This window comes from Papio anubis, chromosome 20, assembly GCF_008728515.1.
Source record: "Papio anubis isolate 15944 chromosome 20, Panubis1.0, whole genome shotgun sequence".
In the NCBI taxonomy this organism is placed as follows: domain Eukaryota; kingdom Metazoa; phylum Chordata; class Mammalia; order Primates; family Cercopithecidae; genus Papio; species Papio anubis.
The window spans coordinates 551,508-574,919 of record NC_044995.1 but is presented as its reverse complement, the minus strand read 5'-3'; the positions used below and the strand labels follow the sequence as shown (position 1 = coordinate 574,919).

General features: G+C 53.7%; 1 protein-coding gene across 1 annotated transcript in view; it reads right to left on the bottom strand.

The window, feature by feature from the left end:
* The window catches only part of LIG1 (DNA ligase 1), a 51,993-nt gene that overhangs the window by 5,302 nt on the left and 23,279 nt on the right, over positions 1-23,412 (bottom strand). The window contains 14 exon segments of the mRNA XM_009194853.4: positions 380-433; positions 2,353-2,505; positions 4,450-4,532; positions 4,690-4,834; positions 9,578-9,649; positions 10,192-10,302; positions 13,359-13,454; positions 15,293-15,408; positions 16,297-16,382; positions 17,993-18,092; positions 18,341-18,432; positions 19,310-19,386; positions 19,814-19,980; positions 22,284-22,456. Coding sequence (XP_009193117.2) covers positions 380-433; positions 2,353-2,505; positions 4,450-4,532; positions 4,690-4,834; positions 9,578-9,649; positions 10,192-10,302; positions 13,359-13,454; positions 15,293-15,408; positions 16,297-16,382; positions 17,993-18,092; positions 18,341-18,432; positions 19,310-19,386; positions 19,814-19,980; positions 22,284-22,456 — 1,525 coding nt within the window.

The following is a 23,412-nucleotide window of genomic DNA, read 5'->3' as shown; positions in this document are numbered from 1 at the left end:
AGATCCAATATGTAGGACAGACACTCATGCCTGAAATGCCTGTGACCATGACAACTCATACTCACACTGATCAGGGCTCACAGGCACTTCACAAGGAGCAGTTGTGGCACCTGCTGTGTCCTGCGGCTACCCCCTGGTGTGAATGAGGCACAGGGCTTGGGGAGGCGAGGTTCCTTGAGCAGGGTCACCAGCTAGTAGCTGGCAGCACTGAGACGTGAACCTGGAGATGCTGGACTCCAAAGCCAGCTCCACTGCCTGCTGCCCTCCTGCCCACACCCAGAGTCCCAAGATGGTGGAGGTCAAGAGCCCTGACGGAAGGAGCGCGCCGTCAGGGGCGGGAGGCGGCAGGGCTGGCTGAGGCGCGGATGCCATGACTCACCTTGAGGCTCTGGTGATGCTCCTCCAGCTCCTCATCGCTGAAGCCAGTTCCAAGCTGCGGGGAGGAAGCGGGAGGTCAGAGCCTCAGCCGGCCATGGGCCCAGCACTTGCTCCCGCCATCTAAAGCTGTGTACACTCATGGCCCCCACCGCCTTCTGGTCTATGCAGTATCCACAGAAAACCAGAGAAGTGGGGAGCTGGGGGTGTGGAGCATCCAGCCCGAGATTCCCAGGTGGGGAATGCTCTCCCAGCAGGCTTGCCCTGTCCTCCACTTTATGGAGAAACTCCTCTGCTGCCACTGCCTCCCTGGCCCAGGAAGTCACTCCCTTATGCCCACCCACATCCTCACTGCCCAGTAACCGGCTGTCCTCACTTCCAATCTTTTTTTTTTTTTTTTTTTTTGAGACAGGGCCTAGCTCTTTCACCCAGGCTGGTGTGCAGTGGTGCAATCTTGGCTCACTGCAACCTCCACCTCCTGGGCTCAAGCAATCCTCCTGCCTCAGCCTCCCAAGTAGCTGGGACCACAGGCATGCGCCACCACGCCTGGCTAATTTTTTTAGAAAAGTTTTTGTAGAGGTGGTATCTCACTATGTTGCCCAGGCTGGTCTCGAACTCCTGGGCTCAAGTGATCCTCCCGCCTCAGCCCCACAAAGTGCTGGGATTACAGGCGTGAGTCGCCATGCCCGGCCCGTCTCTAATGTTAACACTGCCAAGAGCTTCTTTCACCTACCAAAATAGGAAAGGCTAAAAATTAGCAATAATGCTCGATGCTGGCAGACAGCAAGTGAACAATAATGACCAATATCACCTGGAAGGCTCCTTTTGCATTGAGAGTCTGAAGGATTTTTTTGCCTTTTGTCCTGACAATAGCTTGTTTAAAAATCTATTCTAAATAATGCAAAATGGTGACAATATAGATTGGTGGCCAAAATATTTGTGAAATATAAAATCATTTCTGTCACTGATCACGTAGGTTAACGGACACTAAGTACTGATGTCGCCCATAAGAACAAAGCTGGCAACAGCTTCCCCAGACAGCCACAGGGAGCTGGTTCAGGACACTGGGGCATAGCACTTGAAAATTCTCGTGCAGGCATTCAAGTCCTGTTGCCACACTGCTTAAGGGCATACACAACATTGAAAATAAAGTACTTCCAGGGTAAAAAGGCAGAAGAGAAAATTACTCACAGAGAAAGACCACAACTTTGCAAAAATGTAAATAAAACATTCCCTCAAATGTCACTACTGTGTGTCTCTGGGCGGTGGGAGTCTAGGTGATATTTTGTTCTGCTTCTGTGGCAAAAGACCCAAATTTGCTGGAGAGGGGAGTATAGGAAATACATTAAGAAAATCTAGTCCAAAATGTGCACAGCTTTAAGAAAAACTTTAACTTGAAAAAAAATAAAAATCACTTCACATTTCCCAGAATTCCTTGCAGCTAGGGGTGAGCCATGGAGCAAAGTGATGAGCAACAGAACCTGAGCAGAAGGTGTTGGACGAGGCTGACTCAGGGTCCACCCCACTTTGCTCCTTCCTGGTGTGTGGAGCAGGCATGGCCATGAGGGCTGGAACTCCTGTAGCCACATTGTGATGATGAGGCCAGAGGCACATGACAAAAAATAATGTGGGGAGAGAGAGGAGGAACCTGAATCCCTAATGGCATCGGACTGCCCCCTCCACACTTCTCATTTCATAAAGAAAAAAATCCTTTTCTTAGTGTGAGCCACCACTATTTGTAGCTAATCTCCATCTCTCACTGACACACATTCCTGACACCTTTCTATCCCAGCCCGTTTTTCTATATGAAGCAAGAATTACTTATAGAACCAGAAAAAGTAAATAAAAATTGGGGAGAACGAATCCTTCACAGGGGGATGTGAGTGTCCCTAGGTCTGGGTTGTGCAATAGGAAGTCCCCCCGGGAGTCTAATCTCCTTCCCTCCTGCTTCTGCGGTCAGCCCCAGTCCCCCAGGACCTTGCATATGGCCTGCAGCTCCTCACTGTCCTCGTCATAGGAGGCCAGCAGGAAGCCCCCGTACCGGCCGGCCCGTTTCCCCCGGCCCAGGTAGGCGCCGATCACCACCAGGTCCAGGGTGTCACCCACGCCATCAAGGTAGTCCTTCTTCAGCTGGGGGAAGAGGAGGCAAGAGATGAGAGGGGGAGCGCCCAAGGCGGGGGCCTCACTGCTGGAGAGGGGCTCCTCCGTGGACTGAGGAGGGACTGGAGGTAAGTCTGAAGGGAACTTCCAGAAGGAACCCCAAGGATGGCCCCTGGGAAGAGACTGGACATGGGGAGGGCTTCTAGGTTTAAATAAGAACAAATGGGGCCAGGCGCGGTGGCTCACGCCTGTAATCCCAGCACTTTGGGAGGCCGAGGCGGGTGGATCACCTGAGGTCGGGAGTTTGAGACCAGCATGACCAACATGGAGAAACCCGTCTCTACTAAAAATATAAAATTAGCTGGGCGTGGTGGCGTGTGCCTGCAATCCCAGCTACTCAGGAGGCTGAGGTAGGAGAATCGCTTGAACCCGGGAGGTGGAGGTTGCAGTGAGCCGAGACCGTGCCATCGCACCCCAGCCCGGGTAATGAGAGCGAAACTCCATCTCAAAATAAATAAATAAATAAATAAATAAATAAGAACAAATGGGAAATGCAGGCGGGATCGATGGGACCTCAGGAGTCAGCCTTGGCACCCTCTTTCCCTCAGTACAGAGACGTGGCCAACTCGCTCTGGCCACTCCTCCAAAGAGAGAGCGTTTTTCCATTCATTCAGACACGTTCACTAAGTGCTGACCGTGTGCCAGGCAGAAGCTCAGCCTTGGGGGCACAACGGTGCTATTTCCTGAGACAGGAAAGGTCTGTGCTGGAGGGAAGATAGCCACAGACAGCCATAAGCACACAGGAAGAGCTGGTAAGCCGGCCTGGCCAGCTCGGTGCCACAGTGCCTCCCGCTCCAGCCCCTCTCCACTCAAACATCCATCAACTCTTACTAAGGACAGGCTCCTGCTCGCTGGCCCTCACCACGCCCGTCCTCCACTCGAGGGGAAACCCCAGGAGCTTTGCACAATGACAACCTGACCGTGACTCCTGGCACGGAACCCTCATTGACTTCCTGAAACCCTCAAGAGGAAGATCCAGCTTTATCTCACAGTGGCCCCCAGGTGCTGCGTCATCTGGGGCCTGCTCCCCACTCTGAGCTCACCTCGCGCCTCGCCTGCCCTTGCTCCCTGCACAGGCAGAGCCTGCTCCTCCCTCAGGGTCTCTGCACCGGGGGTTCTCTTCCCTAGTGCTCTGTCCCTGGCCTGATCACCTGGGGCACTCCCAGCCCCTCCTCGCGGGGCCGGAGCTGACTCACTTTTCTTCACGGCGCCCACTCCTGCCCGACTTTCTCTTATTCATGTCCTGGCTGACTTCATGCCCAAGAGCCTGGCATGACATGGGCGGCAGGCTCGGGAGAGAAACATCAACGCTGCACCGCTCGGGATGTGCAGTGCTCAGGCTGGGGCTGTTCTCAATCACAACTTGAGCAAGGGCTTGCAGCAGGGAGGAGGTCTGAATTCAGCTGCAGCAGGGAGGAGGTCTGAACTCGGCTGCAGCAGGGAGGAGGTCTGAACTCGGCTGCAGCAGGGAGGAGGTCTGAACTCGGCTGCAGCAGGGAGGAGGTTCAGAACTCGCTGCAGCAGGGGAGGAGGTCTGAACTCGCTGCAGCAGGGAGGAGGTTCGAACTGGCTGCAGCAGGGGAGGAGGTCTGAATTCAGCTGCAGCAGGAGGAGGTCTGAAACTTTGCTGCAGCAGGGAGGAGGTCTGAATTCAGCTGCGGCAGGGAGGAGGTCTGAACTTGGCTGCAGCAGGGAGGAGGTCTGAACTCGGCTGCAGCAGGGAGGAGGTCTGAATTCAGCCTGTAGCAGGGAGGGAGTCTCTGAACCTGGGCTGCAGCAGGGGGCTGGGGTGGGATTGTGGAAAGGGGCCCTGCGCGCGGACAGGGTACACAGTGGAGGCTCAAAATCCACGGCCCAGCTGGGACAGACTCCAGACCCAGGGCAGGGAAGGCCCGGTTAGGGGGTGGGAATCACCTTGAGCCAGTTGTGCGATCTCTTGGCGATCTCGTAGGTGGCATCGACATCCAGGGTCTTCACCATCAGCCCCTCACAGGAGTCTGAGGGAGACACAGAAGCGTGGTCCTTGGGAAGCCCTGGCTCACAAGCGCCAGGGCAGGCAGGATTCTGGTCAAACAGTCCCGGATTGGGGACGGGCTGGGAGGCCAGGGTCAGCGCAAGCTGCAGACCTCAGGAGAGAAGAGCAAGCACCCTCACCTTTCACCGACTGCTCCAGGAACTCGGCGATCTGCTCGACGTCCTTGGTGTCCAGAGAGGTGGCGAAGACAAACTCGCCCTCCGTCTCCACAAAGTTCTCCCGGAGCAGCTGCCGGCGCCGGGAAAGGGGCTCACGTACCAGGGACTGCAGGGCCGGGGAGGAGAAGAGAGATGAGACATCGTTGTGGAAATAAAGACAATAAGCCCCAAATGTGAGGCGAACAGGACACGTGCAGGTCACAACTAGTGACAGCTAGTTCGTGGAAAGCCTTGAGAGGGAAGAACCCCGACGTCAGAAGGATTCCGGGAGCTTAAAGCACGGGGCTAGGTCACTGGCAAGAGGGCTTGATATCATTTAGAGTCGGTGCCTTCAGGAGCACCAGACAGGGGGCCGCGGCCTCGCTGGAGCTTGAATTAACACTTTATGGGCATCTCATCAGTTTTTTTTTTTTTTTTTTTTTTTTTTTTTTTGAGACAGAATGTCGCTGTTGCCCAGGCTAGACTGCAGTGGTGAAATCTTGGCTCACTGCAGACTCTGCCTTCTGAATTCAAGTGACTCTCATGCGTCGGCCTCCTGAGTAGCTGGGACTACAGGTGCACGTCACCACACCCAGCTAATTTGTGCATTTTTTAGTAGAGACAGGGTTTCATCATGTTGGCCAGCTGGTCTTGAACTCCTGACCTCAAGCGATCCACCCACCTCAGTCTCCCAAAGTGCTGGGATGACAGGCGTGAGCCACTGCACCCAGCCTCATCTCCAAGACGATTAAAAAAAAAAAAAGTCCTCCTTTCCCTAGAATTCCGAAAGTTTTCACTGAGTTTTTTCAGTACCTTTAGAGTTTTGTGTTTTCTTTGAAATCAGTCCAGCTGGACCTTGCAAGAGTGTGTGTCAGAGAGGAAGGGGGTGATCTAATGTTTTCAAACAAAGGATAAGGCAGTTGTCTCCGCATATCAACACTGACTAATCCGTCTTGTGGCTTTGAATTGCTTTTCTCTTTTGTGCGATCGGTTCCCATCCATGCGCAGTGTTCCTGCTCTGCCCTTTGCCCAGGGCTTCTCTCTGTGTGGATGTTAAACTACCTTCACCGCTTGCCCTCCAGGGGGACACGCATGTGTTTTCCATCGACAGTTCTTTTCTGTCGTAAAATTGTGCTCATGAACGTCTTGTATGAAAAGATGAGAGAGGGGAGCCACAAGGGTTAGGCAGGTACAATATATCTGGGGTCAGACCATTTCAGGTTTACATCCCAGCCACACACTTCCTGGCTGGTGACTTCAGGTGGGCAAGCGTTTACCTCTGTGCACCCAGAGCTCGCATCTGTAAAATGCAGCAATACCTACTCAGCGCATGTCTGGAAAACTCAGCTGAGCAGGTGCTACCCAGTGTAGCCGCCACCAGCCATGAGCCCTTGAAATGCAGCAAGTTCAATTGGAGATGTGCTCAGGGCAAAATAGTCATTGGATTTAGAAGACTTAATCCAACAAAAGAGCGTAAAATTCCACGTTAATAATTTCTTATATTCATCACACATTGAAAGGATAATATCTTAGACACCGGGTTAAAGAAAATAGGATTTTATCTGTTTCTTCTTACCTTTTAATATGACTACTAGAAGCTCTAAAAATAGAAATGTAGGCCGGTTGTGGTGGCTCACACCGGCAATCTCAGCAGTTTGGGAGGCTGAGGCAGGAGGATCATTTGAGGTCACGAGTTCAAGACCAGCCTGGCCAACATGGTGAAACCTGGTCTGTACTAAAAATGCACAAATTAGCTGGGCGAGGTCCTCGGCAGGAACCTGTAGTGCCAGCTACTCGGGAGGCCGACGCAGGAGAATTGCTTGAACTCGGGAGTTGGAAGTTGCAGTGAGCCAAGATCAAACCACTGCACTCCAGCCTGAGAGAGAGACAGACTGTGTCTCAAAGAAAAAAAAAAAAAAATCTAGGGGATGAGGACACATTAAAGAGAAGAAAAAAGATACCTACTTGACTACATAAAAATAGTTCATTCATGTTCAACTACTGATAATAAAAAAATTTTTTTTTTTTTTTGAGATGGAGTCTCGCTCTATTGCCCAGGCTGAAGTGCAGTGGCGATCTCGGCTCACTGCAAGCTCCGCCTCCCAAGGTCACGCCATTCTCTTGCCTCAGCCTCCCGAATAGCTGGGACTACAGGAGCCTGCCACCACGCCTGGCTAATTTTTTTGTATTTTTAGTAGAGACAGGGTTTCATCATGTTAGATGGTCTCGATCTCCTGACTTCATAATTCGTCCGCCTCGGCCTCCCAAAATGCTGGGATTACAGGAGTGAGCCACCACGCCCGGCCAATAAAAAATTTTTTTAAAGTAATACTTCAAACAAGTTCTACACAGCAAAATAGGCCATCAACAAAGTTTAAAGAAGGAATCTTCGAAGGAATGAGAAGAAATATTTGAAATGCTCGTGGGAGAGAAAGGAACCAGCTGAGCAGGGATGATCAAATCCTGCAGAAAAATCCACAAAGTATCCAGTGTTTGGAAAGCACCTGATGCTTGATTTTTCTCTCCCCAGACATCACAGGAAACAAAAATCAGACTCTGACTGTCTTCCTACAGTAATTTCATGCAGTGAAATGTCAGTTTGCATCATAAAATTGCGGGTTTGGGCACCCAAGGCATCTCAGTATTAGAACCACTACCAGCTCCACCTGTCCCGGTGAAGGACAGATAGGCCTAACAGAGAAAAAGAGTGTTCAGACCAGAAAGACATGAGAACCCACCAGACAGGCAGGCAAAAGACATGCGCAGGTAAGTCACAGAACAAATGCACGCGGCCAACAATCTGAAAAGATGACTGATAATCGATATTCATTAATAAGATGGAAGTTATCAAGTTATCACAAGATCATTGTTCATCTACCAGATTGTCAAAGATTATCTGGTATGGGCCGGGCGCGGTGGCTCACGCCTGTAATCCCAGCACTTTGGGAGGCCAAGGAGGGCAGATCACGAGGTCAGGAAATCAAGACCATCCTGGCCAACATGGTGAAACCCCGTCTCTACTAAAATACAAAAATTAGCCCTGTGTGGTGGTGCATGCCTATAGTCCCAGCTACTCGGGAGGCTGAGGTAGAGCGATTGCTTGAACCCAGGAAGTGGAGGTTGCAGCGAGCCGAGATCCTGCCACTGCACTCCAGCAACAGGGCGAGACTCTGTCTCAAAAAAAAAAAAAAAAAGAAAGAAAGATTATCTGGGATGATGATGATTGCAGTTTTTTTTTTTTTTTTTTTTGAGGAGTTTCACTCTTGTTGCCCAGGCTGGAGTGCAATGGCGCGATCTCAGCTCAACGCAACCTCCGCCTCCCGGGTTCATGCAATTCTCCTGCCTCAGCCCCCCAAGTAGCTGGGATTACAGGCATGTGCCACCATGCTTAGCTACTTTTTTTTTTTTTTTTGGTATTTTTAGTAGAGACGGGATTTCTCCATGTTCGTCAGGCTGGTCTAGAACTCTCCACCTCAAGTGATCCGCCCGCCTGGGCCTCCCAAAGTGCTGGGATTACAGGCGTGAGCCACCGCGCCCGGCCTGATTGCAGTTAAATTTCTTTTGAAAGCTTCCATGTACTAGCTACTGAGTTCCACACCCCTGTCCTACCAGTTAGCACTCACCCTAACAGATGAGGCACTTGCCACTGTTAACTCTTTACTGTAGATCAGGAAACTGACACACAGGGAAGCTGAGTCATTCATCTGCAGCCACGCAGCTAGGAAGGGAGGGCTGAGATCTGAAGGCATGTGGCCTGGCTCCAGATTCCTGATACCCCAAAGCAAGGCATTCTCAAACTTTCCTTTCTTGAGACCTCTTTACACTCTTAAAAGTTATTCAAGGCCAGGCGCGGGAGCTCACGCTTGTAATCCCAGCAATTTAAGAGGCCAAGGGGGGGCAGATCACCTGAGGTCAAGCGTTCGAGACCAGTCTGGCCAACATGGTGAAACCCCGTCTCTACTAAAAATACAAAAATTAGCTGGGCGTGGTGGCGCACATCTGTAATCCCAGCTACTTGGGAGGCTGAGGCAGGAGAACCGCTGGAACCTGGGAGGAGGCGGTTGTAGCGAGCTGAGATCGCACCACTGCCCTCCAGCCTGGCAACAGAGCGAGACTCCATCTCGAAAAAAAATTATTCAAGACTCAGATCGCGCCACTGCACTCCAGCCTGGGTGACAGAGCAAGACTCCGTCTCAAAACAAAAACAAAAACAAAAATTTTTCAAGACTCACTCCATAGAGCTTGTTAATGTGGGTTACATAATATTATAGTTACACCATATTAGAAATTTAAAATAAGAAATTAAACAAATAAATCCAATATGCTAATCCAAATAATATTAAATTTTTTTTTTTTTAAATAGACACAGGGTCTTTCTATATTGCCCAGGCTGGTCTTGAACTCCTGGGCTCAAGCGATCCTCCCGCCTTCCAAAAGGCTGGGATTACAGGCGTGAGCCACAGTGCCTGGCTCTAAATAACATATTTTGATGAAACATAACCTATGTTTTGAAAAATTGGTGAGACTAGAGGCATTATTTTACACTTTGCAAATCCTCTAATATCTGGCTTCATAGAGGCTGGATTCTCCTGCGTGCTTCTGCAACACACTGTTCTGGTGGCAGGACCTGAGGAAGATCCACCTCACGCCAACGTGGAGTTGGAAACAGAGGGACGTCGAAGATGTCCTTGAAAGAATCTTAAGGAACCTCAGGGGTCCTCAGACCACACTTTGAGAACTCCTGCCCAAGTGTGGCCTCCTGGCCGTGTGAAGTGGCAGAGTCGGAAATGGAAGTCAGACTGGCAGCTGCCAGGCTCACATCCCACCCCGTCACCCCTCAGTTGCCCCTGGACAGGAAGCCGGAACTCACCTCTCCATTGAGGTAGATGAGGTCGAAGGCGTACAAACACACCTGCACCTGGATCTCGGATGCATCCACTTCCTGGGTTGGGGCACAATGGAGTTTGTGAGTGCAGGAAGGTGAGACAGGGTGCTGGGCCTGAGGCCAACAGCATGCACCTACTGGTCTCCCTCTCGCCCCACCTAACTGGCTGCCCATCTGTGAGGGCAGCCATGCTGCTGGTTCCAGGTGCTGGATTGTAACGGCTCTCAGCTAATTCCGACAACCTCACTTCCCTTCACCAGATATTTGCTCTCCCAGCCTTTTCTGCAGCTAATGGCAGTGACATGGCACAGTTCTGGCCAATGAGATGGAAAAGGGGAAACCTGTAGGGGTTTCCCGAACAGATCTTTCATAGTGAAACAACAGAGATGCAGGAAAAGGGCCTTCCCCTCTTCCTACTTGGGATGCTGGGATGAGAATGTGATGGCTGGAGCTGTGGCAGCCATTCTGCGGAAGGCTGAAAGAACTGCATCCAGACTGACACTCTGCCCTTCTGGGCACTGGGCAGGACCCGCAGCCAGGACTGGGTGGAAGATGAGGAAGTACGGGGCCTTGGCAGGCAGTGGAGCGGGTGATGCTACCTTGCGTTTGCGGGTGGTGAGCACTTGGAATGGCTGGATCTGCTTCTTTTCCCGGTCCCAAGCCACGGCTTCAGTGTCCAGGATGAAGGATGTGACCGATGGGAGTTTAATCTGAAAAGTGAAGGGAGAGACCAGGTGGAGCATGAGGTGGGAAGACAAACACAGGGAGATAAATTCCCCTTTTCTTCTGCAGCTCTCAAGATGCACTAACAAAGAGGCAGCACATGCGCACAGATGCTTTTCTCTTATTCCCACCAAGAGGAGACAGAAACTAACGTTTCTGAGAATGTAATATTTGGTCCCACAAGCTGGAAACCCAGGAGCTCTTGTCATCTCCCTCCTTCTGTCACCCACATTCAGTTCCCTAGTGGACTTGATGATTTCCTAAGCTGTCCACTTCCCACCACCTCCCTGCTCAGCCCAGCCTACTGGGCTTCCCTGTCCTGCACCGACCCCCTCCAATCCAGCTTACCCATAGCGGCCAGGGTGACACTGGCAAGCCCCAAATCCGATCAAAGCACCTCCCTACTAAAAACCATCCCCATGATTCCCCAAAGCTGTGGGGACTCTCCTGGGTCAGCCTGGGTCGTCCCTCGCCTCGCCTGGCCCCCTCAGCCTCTCTTCGCCCCAGCATGTGAGCCTCTCTGTTTCTCAAACAAATGGGCGATGCCTCTTCCACCACTGGGCCTTTGCATATGCCGTTCCCTCTAGAATGCCTGCCCCGTCCGTCTCCTCCACTGGGAGGCCTTCTTTTCCCTCAAGGGAACACTGTGTTGCCCAAGCCGGGGCAGCATTCATGTTGTATCCTGGAGCCAGGGAGCTTCCCTGGCACCAAGTCTAAGCCAAGCCTGTTTCTTTTCTTTTCTTTTTGAGACAGTCTCGCTCTGTCGCCCAGGCTGCAGTGCAGTGGCATGATCTCGGCTCACTGCAACCTCCACCTCCCAGGCTCAAGCAATTCTCCTGCCTCAGCCTCCTGAGTAGCTGGGATTACAGGCACATGCCACCACGCCCGGCTACTTTTTGTATTTTCGTAGAAACAGGGTTTCACCATGTTGGCCAGGCTAGTCTTGAACTCCTGACCTCAACTGATCCAGCCGCTTCAGCCTCCCAAAGTGCTGGGATTACAGGTGTGAGCCACCACGCCCGGTCTCTCCTCTTCTCTTTCTTTTTTGAGACAGAGTCTCCCTCTGTCACCCAGCCTGGCGTGCAGTGGTGCAATCTCCGCTCAGTGCAGCCTGTGTCTCCCAGGCTCAAGTGATTCTCCTGCCTCAACCTCCCAAATAGCTGGGACTACAGGTGCGTGCCACCACACCCGGCTAATTTTTGTATTTTTAGTAGAGTCAGGATTTTGCCATGTTGGCCAGCCTGGTCTCGAACTCCTAACCTCAAGTGATTTGCCTGCCTTGGTCTCCCAAAGTGCTAGGATTACAGGAGTGAGCCACTGAGCCCAGCCAGGCCTGTTTCTTACATAGGCTCACAGAATGCTGGTCCTTTCCTGCGGAACCCGGATCTTCACGTATAATTACAGAGCCAACTGCAGGACTCCCTGGTGAAAGTCTGCCTGCTCTGCTGGGCTATGAGCTCAGTGAGGGCAGAGACCATGGCAGGCCTGTTACGCTCCCAGTCTCCAGCAAAGGGCCTAGCTCGGAGCAGATGCCCACTAAATACCTGCTGAACGAATGAGCAAAAGCAGCCAGATGCAAGAGACTAGTGCCGTATTATACCAACGACAGGAAGCTCTAGAACAGGCAAAACCAACCTGTGGCGACAAAAAAGCAGACCTGGGGTTGCCTCTGGCGCATGCATGGTATGGGGCACAGGAGGCGGCCTCGCTTGGCCAGGGACACGAGGAAGTATTTGATTTTTTATTTTTTTGAGACGGAGTCTGTCACCCAGGCTGGAGTATGGTGGTACAATCTCGGCTCACTGCAACCTCCGCCTCCTGGGTTCAAGCGATTCTCATGCCCCAGCCTCCCGAGTAGCTGGGATTACACGGACTCGCCCACCATGCCCTGCTAATTTTTGTATTTTTAGTAGAGACGGGGTTTCACCATGTTGGCCAGGCTGGTCTTGAACTCCTGACCTCAGGTGATCCACCTGCCTCAGCCTCCCAAAGTGCTGGGATTACAGGTGTGAGCCACCACGCCCAGAGGAAATATGTTAGAATGATGAGAATGTGGAAATATTTTATACGTTCATTGGGTTGTTGGTTACTTGGGTGTATGAACTTTTCAAAATTAATGAAACAGCATAGTGCACACTGAAAATCACTAACTTTTAGGGAAATTACACCTTAAGAAAATCGATTTAAAAAACAGTGCTTGGCACTGAACAGGAGCTCCCCTAATGCACGCACTCAGCTGTGCCTCTCGCCGTCACTGTCTCTAACAGGCAGAAAGCTGGCCACTGTGCCCCCTGCTTTCTGAAATAGCCTATTTCCTATTGAATTAGGGGCAGGCAAAGAGAAAGGCTCTTTGACGGAGGACTCCTTGAACAGGCACAAGACCCCCATTGGGTGCAGAGAAGCCCCCAGCTCTGGGGCCTGTGAGGCCCAGCTCTGTATGACTCTATCTCTGAGACTCGGGGCCTGTCCGCAGGCTGGCCCCATCTACACTCGTCCTGACTTCCTCTCCCTGCGTTCCTGACCAGAGAGGCTGCAGAGTTAGACTCCGGCTTTTAGTGCACCTTTGCTGCACTAAGGTGGCCACAGAACTCGGTGCTGGACAGTGACTCCCAGCTGGAGTCCACGGCAGGGGAGCGGGTGTGGGTGGGAGGTGTCCAGGAAAGTGTTAACTCAAGCTAGAATCCCTTTTCCCTCTTTCTGTCTGGAAGAGTGACATCTGTTTGGGAAACTCTAAGGGGACAAGCATCAGCACTAAAAGCCAACCAGCCACGGACAGCAGGGGATAGAGGTAGTGATGAGCTGGGTTCAGGGGGACATCAGTGCTCAGCCAAGTCAGTGCTGGGGTGCCCACCTCTAGATGTGAGAAAAAAATCCTATCGGCGTACACCGCGCAGGACTGAGTGCTCCATCATTTGCAGCCAAACGCAATCTGATCTCCTCCCAATAAACCCCGCACTGTGCCACGCTGGCCTAGACTGCCCTCAGGTTTTTGCACCCCTGACCACAGCCCGTGGCAGAGTGCAAGTGCGTGGCAGACGCCCACCTTGGGGATGCGGCTGATGATGTCCGGGTACTTTCCAGTGTTGTCTTCCTGATTCCTGCTGAAGATCTTCACCTCCCCACCTTCCAGGGCGTGGATCTGTCACGATGGGAGAAGGGAGGGGAAATCAGCTGAGTCCCCTCATGCGGCCTCACCTTTTTCTTCTGACCCCACCTGCACTGGTAGAAGGTTCTGGAAGCTCTGGAGGAGGAACTAGTGTGGAGACTTGAGCGAATCATCTCCTCAGTACCAACAGCACCTCCCAGCCCTGTCTCTGGAAGCTCCTGCCATCATTTTCTTCTTCATTTCCAACCCTACACCTCTCCCCATGTAAGCACGTGCACCTTGCTGCGTGTGGGTGCTGATTTGTTTAAATGTCATTATGCTCTAGATCTCATTCTGATTTTTTTTTTTTTGAGGTGGAGTCTCACCCAGGCTGGAGTGCAGTGGTGCAATCTCTGCTCACTGCAACCTCCACCTCCCGGGTTCAACAGAGTCTTCCGCCTCAGCCTCCCAAGGAGCTGGGATTACAGGAGCCCACCACCACGCCTGGCTAATTTTTGTATTTTTAGTAGAGATGGGGTTTCACCATGTTGGCCAGGCTGATCTCAAACTTCCGACCTCAGGTGATCTGCCCACCTTGGCCTCCCAAAGTGCTAGGATTACAGGCATGAGCGACTGCGCCCACCCTCTATGTCTATTTATTTTAAGACAGTCTGGTCACAGCCATTAAGCAGGGCTGCATATATAGTATCTTGTATGTATGTTATTATTTCAAGGAACAGTTGTCAAGAAATCATTGTCACTATCATAAATCATCTTGTGTCTTTTTTCTCAACACTATTTTGGAGATCCATCTGTGTGATCCTGTGTCTACTGGATCCACCCTTGTCTTTTTTTTTTTTTTTTTTTTAAGATGGAGTCTCACTGTATCGTGCAGGCTGTAGTGCAGTGGTGCGATCTTGGCTCACTGCAACCTCCGCCTCCCGTGTTCAAGCGATTCTCCTGCCTCAGCCTCCCGAGTAGCTGGGATCACAGGCACCCGCCACCACACTGGCTCATTTTTGTAGTTTTAGCAGAGATAGGGTTTCACCATGTTGGCCGGGCTGGTCTCCTCAGGGGTCCACTTCCTGTAACTGCCCCGAGCCCTGTGGCATCCACCCACTTCGCTTGCTTACCTATCCCCAGGAGCGAAGGCCCCACACCTGCCAGGACAGAAGAGACATAACCCATTCTTACAGACCCCAGGACCAAGGACACCTGAGACCCTGGATCACAGGACACAATGCACAACACAGCATGAAGGGGTCATGTGGGCACCTCCCAGAACAGCTGTTGAAATGAACACATCCACCAGCAGCATCAGTGGAGCCCACATTTCATGAGCTCCCACTATCATCGGTCAGGATTCTGGATGATTGTCGCTTTGGATAAGCCAGTGAGGTAGTTAAGACCACACTCTACAGGTTGGGTGTGATGGCTCACAGCTGTAATCCCAGCATTTTGGGAGGCAGAGGTGGGTGGATCACGAGGTCAAGAGATCAAGACCATCCTGGCTAACACAGTGAAACCCTATTTCTACTAAAAATACAAAAATTAGCTGGGCGTGGTGGTGTGCGCCTGTAATCCCAGCTACTTGGAAGCCTGAGGCAGGAGAATCACTTGAACCCGGGAGGCGGAGGTTGCAGTGAGCCGAAATCATGCCAATGCACTCCAGCCTAAGTGACAGAGTAAGACTCTGTCTTAAAAAGCAAAACAAAACAAAACAAAAGCCGCATCCACTGCATGGAGGCGGATGCTGAAGCCCAGAGGGACAAGCGAGGGCAGCTGGGCAGTCTGTACTGCAGGCTGGCTTGGAGCTCAGGCATCAGTGACCCCCCGCCCCTGCTCTTTGACGTTCTCCTGTCTGTGGAAGGGATATATCCCACTCTCCATACCTGTGCCCTCTGCCCATCATATTTGTATTCGCAGGTGAAAGCTGCCTCCTCGAAGCGTTTCAGGACCTCACTGACACCCCGTGTGGGATGGGCCAACATTGGTTTCAGGGGAATCCCTGGGAGAGGAGGAGAGTGAGTTAGAGGAGAGGGAAGGCAATGGATTAGAGGGGAAACATGGCGAGGAGAACTGCTAACGGGCCCCAGGACCATTCTCCTTCCTTGCTATTCAGTCACGAAGCCTCCCACGTTTTAGAAAGGGACCTAGCCTCCCACTTGGGACTACAGCCTCCAGCCTTCCTTGCAGCTGGGAAAGGCCATGTGATTGGAACCCACGCAGCATGTGCAATGTCTGGCTGACATCCTTGCAAGGAATCTGGTTGCCTCCCTTCCCTCCTCTGCGTCCCTCCTCCTATAATTAGAACAGGGAAGTGAGCCACATTTGATCACAGACACTACGGTGACAATCTTTGGAGGACAGAGGGACAAGACACAGGAACCTGGGTGCCTGGGTCATCCCTGGGTCACAGCTGCACACCTGTACCTTCCCTGTCCACCTCCCTTGCTCTGGACATTTATGTGTGAGAGAAAGAGACTCTATCTTGCCTGACCCACTGCCTTCTGGCCCATTTTTATTTACTTATTTATTGTCTCACTCTGTTGCCCAGCTGGAGGGCAGTGGCGCGACGATGGCTCACTGCAGCCTTGAACTCCTGGGCTCAAGCGATCTTCCCACCTCAGCCTCCCGAGTAGCTGGGATTACAGGCACACGCCACCACGCCCAGCTCCTGTTTATCACAGCAGCGTCGCCTACACCCTGTCTACTCCAGAAGGGGAAACTGGGGAAATTCCAAGGAGAAAAGCAGTGGGTTTCAGCACCAGGGAAGAGCATTCGGTTTTGGTCAGGGAGAGGACCCTGCAGGTTCTGAGAGGGGCGCCTACAATGGCCGTCCTCACACCGACTCAGGAAGGGGCAGGGCTGCTCTCAGCGCCCCTGGGGTCTGTACCTGGGCTCAGCTTGCAGTGCTCCGGGAGACGTTCCAGGCCGTGCTCCAGCAGCACGGGGATAATTCGGTCCAGGTCGGGCACCTCGCTGGGGTGGAGGGTGAGAACAAGATAGAGGAAGCCTTTCTAGAACTCACACAGTTTGGAAAGAGAGCTTGGCCTGCTCCCAAAAAACTGGCCTCCTGGATACCTCTGCCCACCTCAGTCACCACGTGCCGAACTCCTCTTGCCACCCTGTCTCTGTGCTCTCCCTTGGCGTCACTATCTGTTACCTTGTCTCCCTTAGTCTGGCCCTGCCCCTGTTCCCTGTCTGTCACCATGAGACCAGCGATTCTCTACTCGGGCTACACGTGAGACTACTCGAGAATATAGTTTTTAAAAAAAGGTTTTTGGCCAGGCACGGTGACTCATGCCTGTAGTCCCAGCACTCTGGGAGGCCGAGGCGGGTGCATCACTTGAGCCCAGGAGTTCAAGACCAGCCTAGCCAACATGGTGAAATCCCGTCTTTACTAAAAACACAGAAGTTAGCCAGGGGTGGTGGCAACGCGCCTGTGGTCCCAGCTACTCAGGAGACTGAGGCAGGAGGATCGCTCGAACCCTGGAGGCAGAAGTTGCAGTGAGCCAAGATTGTGCTGCTACACTCCAGCCTGGATGACAGGGTAAGACTCCATCTCAAAAAAAAAAATAATAGACAAATAAATAACGGTTTTCAAGGCCAGGTTCCACCTACAAAGATTCTGATGTAGCTGGTGTGGGGTAGGCCTGAGGTCAGCAGCCGGTAGAGCCCCACGTGCAGGCTGGGTTGAGCTTGCTGCCCGGGCCTGGGAGCTCTACTGGGCCTTGTTCACCGCTGTCTGCTCTGCCTGGCCCACAGCAGGTGCTCTGAGGGCATCCGTGGAACTGCCATCGGCCCTCCTGCCTCGGACATCCTCTCTGGGGCAGTCAGGATCTTGGAGTCACCAGCCCTGGGTCAGCTGCTGTCCTAGGTCCCTCCACACAGCTCTCTCTGGAGCCCAATGTCTTCTCCGTGACTCTCAGGACCCTTCACCATGTACCAGTCACCCGCTCCTCTCAGGGTCCCTTGAGGCCTTTCTACACGCACAGCCCTGTCTGGAACTTGGAAACCTCATGATGCCAGCTGCCCTCCCTTGCTGTCAGCGTTTTTCTTTTCTTTTTTTTTTAAGACAGAGTCTCACTCTGTTGCCCAGGCTGGAATGCAGTGGCGTGATCTCAGCTCACGGCAGCCTCCGACTCCCGGGTTCAAATGATTCTCGTGCCTCAGCCCCCCAAGTAGCTGGGATTACAGGCTAATTTTTGTATTTTTAGTAGAGACTGGGTTTCACCATGTTGGCCAGGCTGGTCTCAAACTCCTCACCTCAAGAGATCTGCCCGCCTCGGGCTCCCAAGTGCTGGGATTACAGGCGTGAGCCACTGTGCCCGGACGCTGTCAGCGTCTTCTATACCTCTCCTAGGGTCACTGACCCTTCACTGTTTGCCACCCTCCTGATCTTTGTCATCAACCTTATGCCAAGCACCAGTCTTGTCTAGATCACCACCTCTGCTCTCAGTCACCCCATGACCGCACTAGTGATGCCTGTCCATCACTTACTGGCCCCGCCCACTGCTCCTCTGGCTCCACCCCATCCCTGGCACTCTGCCCACAGCCCATGGCAACTCTGCCCACGGCCCGGCTCTCACCAGAATGTCTGCTTCAGGATCATGCCTTGCTCCTCCAGCCACGTCTTTCTGGCCTCTGCTGTCTTGCCCTTCCCAGCATCCACCACGGCTGGTGGGAATTCTAAGAAAAGACCCACCAGAGGCTTTGGAAGGTGCTCATGTCCTTGGCTACACCAGGGTGCACAGTGGGTGGTTTGCTGTATGGCAAGGAATGCAGATGCCGCAGCCCAAGACGCTCCCCCGCAGAGGAGAGGAGCCTGGGATGGCAGGGGCCCGCTGGGGAAGGGGCAGGCATGGGCCTCTGAAGAGGAGGGGGGAAGCCCGACTTAACTCCAGTGAGGGACACAGTGACGGGCCACAGGAGCTCACCTTGGCCTGGTGGCGTGAGGCTCACAGCCTGGGAGAGGGCGGCCAGCACCGACTGCTCTGCCAGCCCAAGGCGTAGCCGTCCGCTCAGGGACCTGGGGAGAAAGCAGGCCAGGGAAGGGGGCTTGTCTGCACCTCCCCGATCTTGCCTCCTCCCTTCTCTGGTCTACCCCACCGTGACATGTATAGACCCTCTCCTCAAAAACCAGAAGGATCTTCAGAGCCCAAAAGGGACCCCAGACATCACACAGCCCCATGTGACAGATGAGGAAACTGAGGCCAGGCAGTAGTGATCCTGCCAGCTAGCATGGACTGGGGAGGGGCACAAGTAGGTGCACCAGCACCTCTCATCTCAGCTGCCCTGAGGGGTTGGCGAGACTCAAGCAGGGTGAGTCAGGGAGAGAACTGAGCCTGGCGCCCGCCCTGGTGACTGTGATGGTCAGGACCCCAGCATGGTCCTTGCTTTGAGCCAGTGGCAGGAGGCAAGTGGCTTAATTTGCCTCCCCGTGTCTCCATTTCCCCTTCTATAAACTGGAGGTGAGGGTAACAAGACAGTCTCACAGAGTCGCTGGTAGGAACTGATAAGGCACGTGGCACAGGGCTGGGCACCCAAGAAATGCTCCATGATGTGAGCCCTCAATGGCTTTGCTCTCACTGTCATGGCAAACAAATCCTGGCTTCCTGCTGCAGGGCCTGTACCCAGGCCGAGGCAGACCTCACTAATCAATCACCGCACACCTCATCCACAGGGGCCCAGGGGCCTTCTCTAGACAGCACTACCAAGGGACAGAAGCTGGCCTGAGAAAGGAAACAGTGTCCCTTCCCACTCTTCAGGGGCCACGTCTCCTGCTCATGCTTTTCTCGTCCAAGGATGGTCAGGGCATTCGTGATGATTCCGGCTGCCAGTCCCTCCCTCCTTTCACCTCCGCGTCTGCAGTCCCCCTCCGCAGCCTCACAGGCCCACACACTCACCTGGCGATGAACCGGGCTTCTGAGTGGCGGCAGGCCACAAAGAGGCCTTTGATGATGTCTATCTTCTTGGCTGTGGACTGGAGAGTCGGGGGAAGAGCCGTCAGTGCCTGGTGAAGGCAGGGACCACACCTGCACCCCACCAGCCGCGCTGCTGCCCCGCATTTTGGAACACCTGCCCTCCTTCCCTCACCCCATCCCCATGTCCCAGCTCCCATGGCCGCCCACTCTTAGGGCAGTAAGAACGAGTTAGCTCTCCTTGCCTCCCTCTCCCTTTATCCAGGAAGTATTTAGAGTCCTGTCATGTGGCAGCCATGGTATTGGGTCTGCTAGACTCTGGAGAGAACCTCCTAGGCTTGGGTGCAGAAAGGAGGAGAGGAAGCCGTGCCCCCCACAAGCAGAACTGAAGTGACCCAGCCGATGGTCTACCCAGAAGCCTTCCTGATGCACACATGGCCTCAGGTCCCCAAAATGTCTGGGGTCCGGGGTGAGCAGCCCGCCACTCACAGCACTGCCAGTGAGCCTGGCGATGTCACGGAACTTGCTGAAGACCCCGGAAGCAGTGAGCGGAGGTGGTGGCAGCATGAGCCTCTGGGTGCTGCGGCTGTTCTCGGCCACCAGCCCCACGTCGCCCTTCTCGGCTGCCTCAGCCCGGACGGACTCCAGCTGCCGACCTTCAGGGGAGAGTGTGGGTGGGGGTGTCGAGGGTGACAGCTGTGACTGCGTGTCTCCCTTCTCTAGCGGCCTGGATAAATATTCTCCAGCTGTGTGCGCTTGTGGCGAGTCCCTGCACCTCCCTGTGTCTAACGCTCACCCACTTGGTAGAAACGGCTTGGGGATGGTGCCCCCAGCTACGCTGGCTGTAGGAAGCCAGCAGACATGCACGTGGAGCCAGGAAAGCGGTGGATGAACGAACATGACCACACTCAGGGGAGATATCTGGGCCGGTGTCATCAGGGAGCAGATGGGATTTAAAGCCGTAGGTGGGACAAGACCACTAGGGACGTGAGTGTGGACAGAGCAGAGAAGGCCAAGGGACCCTTTCCTCTGGCAGGTCAGGAACATCTCTGGCAGTGACCAGTGACCCTTTGGCTTGTTTTGGAGCCACCAGCTTACACACGTGGGATGTGCTCTGGCCCCACTTACTGTCCAGAGCTGGGTCCCGTGGGCGCCTGGGTGTAAGAGCTGGGGAGGCGGAGCCTCAAGGCACGGTCACAAGTGTGACAAGCAGCTCTCAACGTATCAGAACCAACACACCCTTGTCACCAGATACTGTGTGTCACCTCTTTTCTGTTCTGAAATGAAATGTGGAGATAACATAACCTGCCTACACATGTCGAAATAACGCCCTAACCCTAACACAGAAAAGAACGAAAGGGAAAGCAGTCTGTGATGAACAAGCGCGCGTTTCAGTCCACGGACGCTTGGCCGCCGCACATGAGGGGACACACCAAACGGCCGGGTCTCGCACGTGAAGTGAAACTCCCATAAATGGGAACATCAGCAGTGAGTGTTCATCGGTATGCGACGTATCGACTCACACGTCAAAGGGGATGGGATTCTCCAAAGTGGTCAACAACTCACAACAAACCCAGGACTTGGGCAGCCACGGGGCCCACGAGGCGGCAGGGAGAGGAGTGTGAGTGTGAACACACGCATGCCAAGGGTGGAAGCGTGAGAGAGCGGAAGAGGCCCCGGCCGCCATGGATCGCTGGGCAGGAAAGCCAGCATCTGCAACTTCTTTTGTGAGAAAAACAGATCCTTCTTTGTCCAAGCCAATGTAGTTGGGTTTTCATTACCTGCAGCTCAGAGTATTCTTAACAGACCCCGTGTGTGCTGGGTCTGGTATGACGTCAGTGCTCGAGAAACACATCTTGAGTGAATGAGTGAGAGAATCTTGAGTCTCATCTCCTCTGGCTCCCATAAGCCTGTAACTCTTTCCTGATCCAAGTCAACTTTTCTCAGTCCCTGTGTCCTCTCGCGAAAGCCTGAAACCCCCGCCTTCCCTACACGCTGGTCTCCATGGCCCTAAGCCAGCTCCAGTGCTCCCAGCACATCCTCTCCCCAAGTGGATGAGAACTCGCCAGTGGGTGGTCATCCCTCCTACGCTGACCACTCCCGAACCCTGGGCTCTGAGCCAGACCTGGTGAGCCTCAGACCCATTTCCAAACGTCCTGGATGGCCCTGGGGGCCCACAGATAGAGGCTGCCCACACCTGCCCCACGCTGGGGTGATTAATGCCCCCTGCAGGTGCCTGCCCCTCACCAGGGTCCCAGGCTGCTGATGGCTTCCTCATCCATCCCCTCGCCCAGGGAGATCCTGGAGGCATTCATTCCTCCTGCCTTCTCACCCTGACACCCACTGTTTACCAGATCTCTCCTGTGCTCCCTCTCTCCCAACTCCTGCCCTCTCCTCTCTTCTCTACAGCTGGGATGCAGCTCCTCTTCTCCCTGGACGCTGCCCCTTGTCTGCTCACAATCCTTCCATGGCTCCCCAGTGTCCTCATGATAAGCACCGAGCACTCCAGGCCTTTGGCAGGCGGGTCGTCCACCTCACCAGCCTTTCCACCCAGCGCTGGCGGCTGGGCCCCTGCAGGCCACTGGCCCCTCACACACGGAGTTCTTTCCTCCCACTCCTTCCAGTCCCTCCAGTCGAAGTCCTTTCAGACCTCTCTACGCCCCAACCTTCAATCTCAGCCCCCAAATCCTGCTGTCGCTGGCTCCAGCATCTTTCCCCAGCCCTCCCCTTTAGTGCGCCCCACGGCCCCTGTCCCAACACAGGCCTGGTCCTCCCTCGCCTGAACCGCTGCCCCTATGTTCTCTCCCACACCCCTGCAAATCTGTCCCCATCAGGCTCTCCTCCCTCTCAGCCTTTGCCCCACCCCAGTTGCAGAGTCTCTCTCCGATCTGCCTGACCTCTGCATTTTCTCTGGCTGAGTTCCCGTCCTTCCGGTCCCTCCAACCACAGTCCCTCTTACCTGTGGCCTGGGCCACTGCCTTGAGAAGGACGCCATCACCCACGCCAAGCTCCAGGCCCTGCTGCGGTGGCCCAAGGTGGTTGAGGCTGAGGTAGAGGACCGGGAGGAGGTCTGGAGGCGACAGGGCCACCACGGAGCGCAGCAAGTTGCTCAGTGTCTCCACCATCCGGAGCCTGGAGGAGGGGACGGGGGTGTCACCACCTGATTCTTCAAGGCCAAAGTGTGGTGTAGGGGTGGGGTGGGTTTAAGGGGGTGGACACTAGAAAGAAATGGAGAAAGGAGAAGAGGAAAGGGCTCGGGAACAGTCCCAGGCTCTGGGGCCTGGAGCCATGAGGAAAATCACAGATTGCTAAGTGGTGAGACCGCCTTTGCAAAACCCTAACTGAGGAAATGATGACAGTGGAAAGCAATCACACCTAACCGATTCCATCTTGCTTCCAACCTTTAAGCTGTCCTTGTTCAGTCCTGAGTATAGGAAGAACTAACTGTGGGAAGGAATTCGGTTCATGGTTTGACTCTGAAACGAAATTGGTAATAGCCCTTTCCGGGAAAGACCCCTTTTTGCCTAGGGACCTGCCTCTGCAAGACTCACAAATTAGCTACAAGATCAGAAATTTAGGTTTAGGGGTCACGCAGCCTCTGGCTCCTCAGCCTTCTCCTGGGGATAACATCACTATTGTAAAACCTAAGATCAGGTCTTGAGAGAGTTTGCAGACCCTGCACTCAGCCTGACACCACCCAGACTGGTAATCTGGCTCAGCGAGTTTGCCATCTCATCCAGGAACGGAAGACAGCAAGAAAAACTCACTTTGACCCCCCGTGAGTCCATCTTCAACCTGACCAATCGGCACTCCCCACTTCCCAAGCCCCTACCTGCCAAATTTTCTTTAAAACCTCTGCTCCCCAAATGCTCAGGGAGACTGACCTGAGTGAAAATAAAACTCTGGTCTCCCGCCCAGCCGGTCCTGCGGGAATTACTCTTTCTCCACTGCAGTTCCCGTCTTGATAGATTGGCTTTGTCTAGGCAGCGGGCAAGGTGAACCCACTGGGCGGATACAGTGGGGGGGTGACTTGGTGTGACAGTAACAATAGTAGAAGATGATGATGGTCAGCTGAAATGACAAGGTGT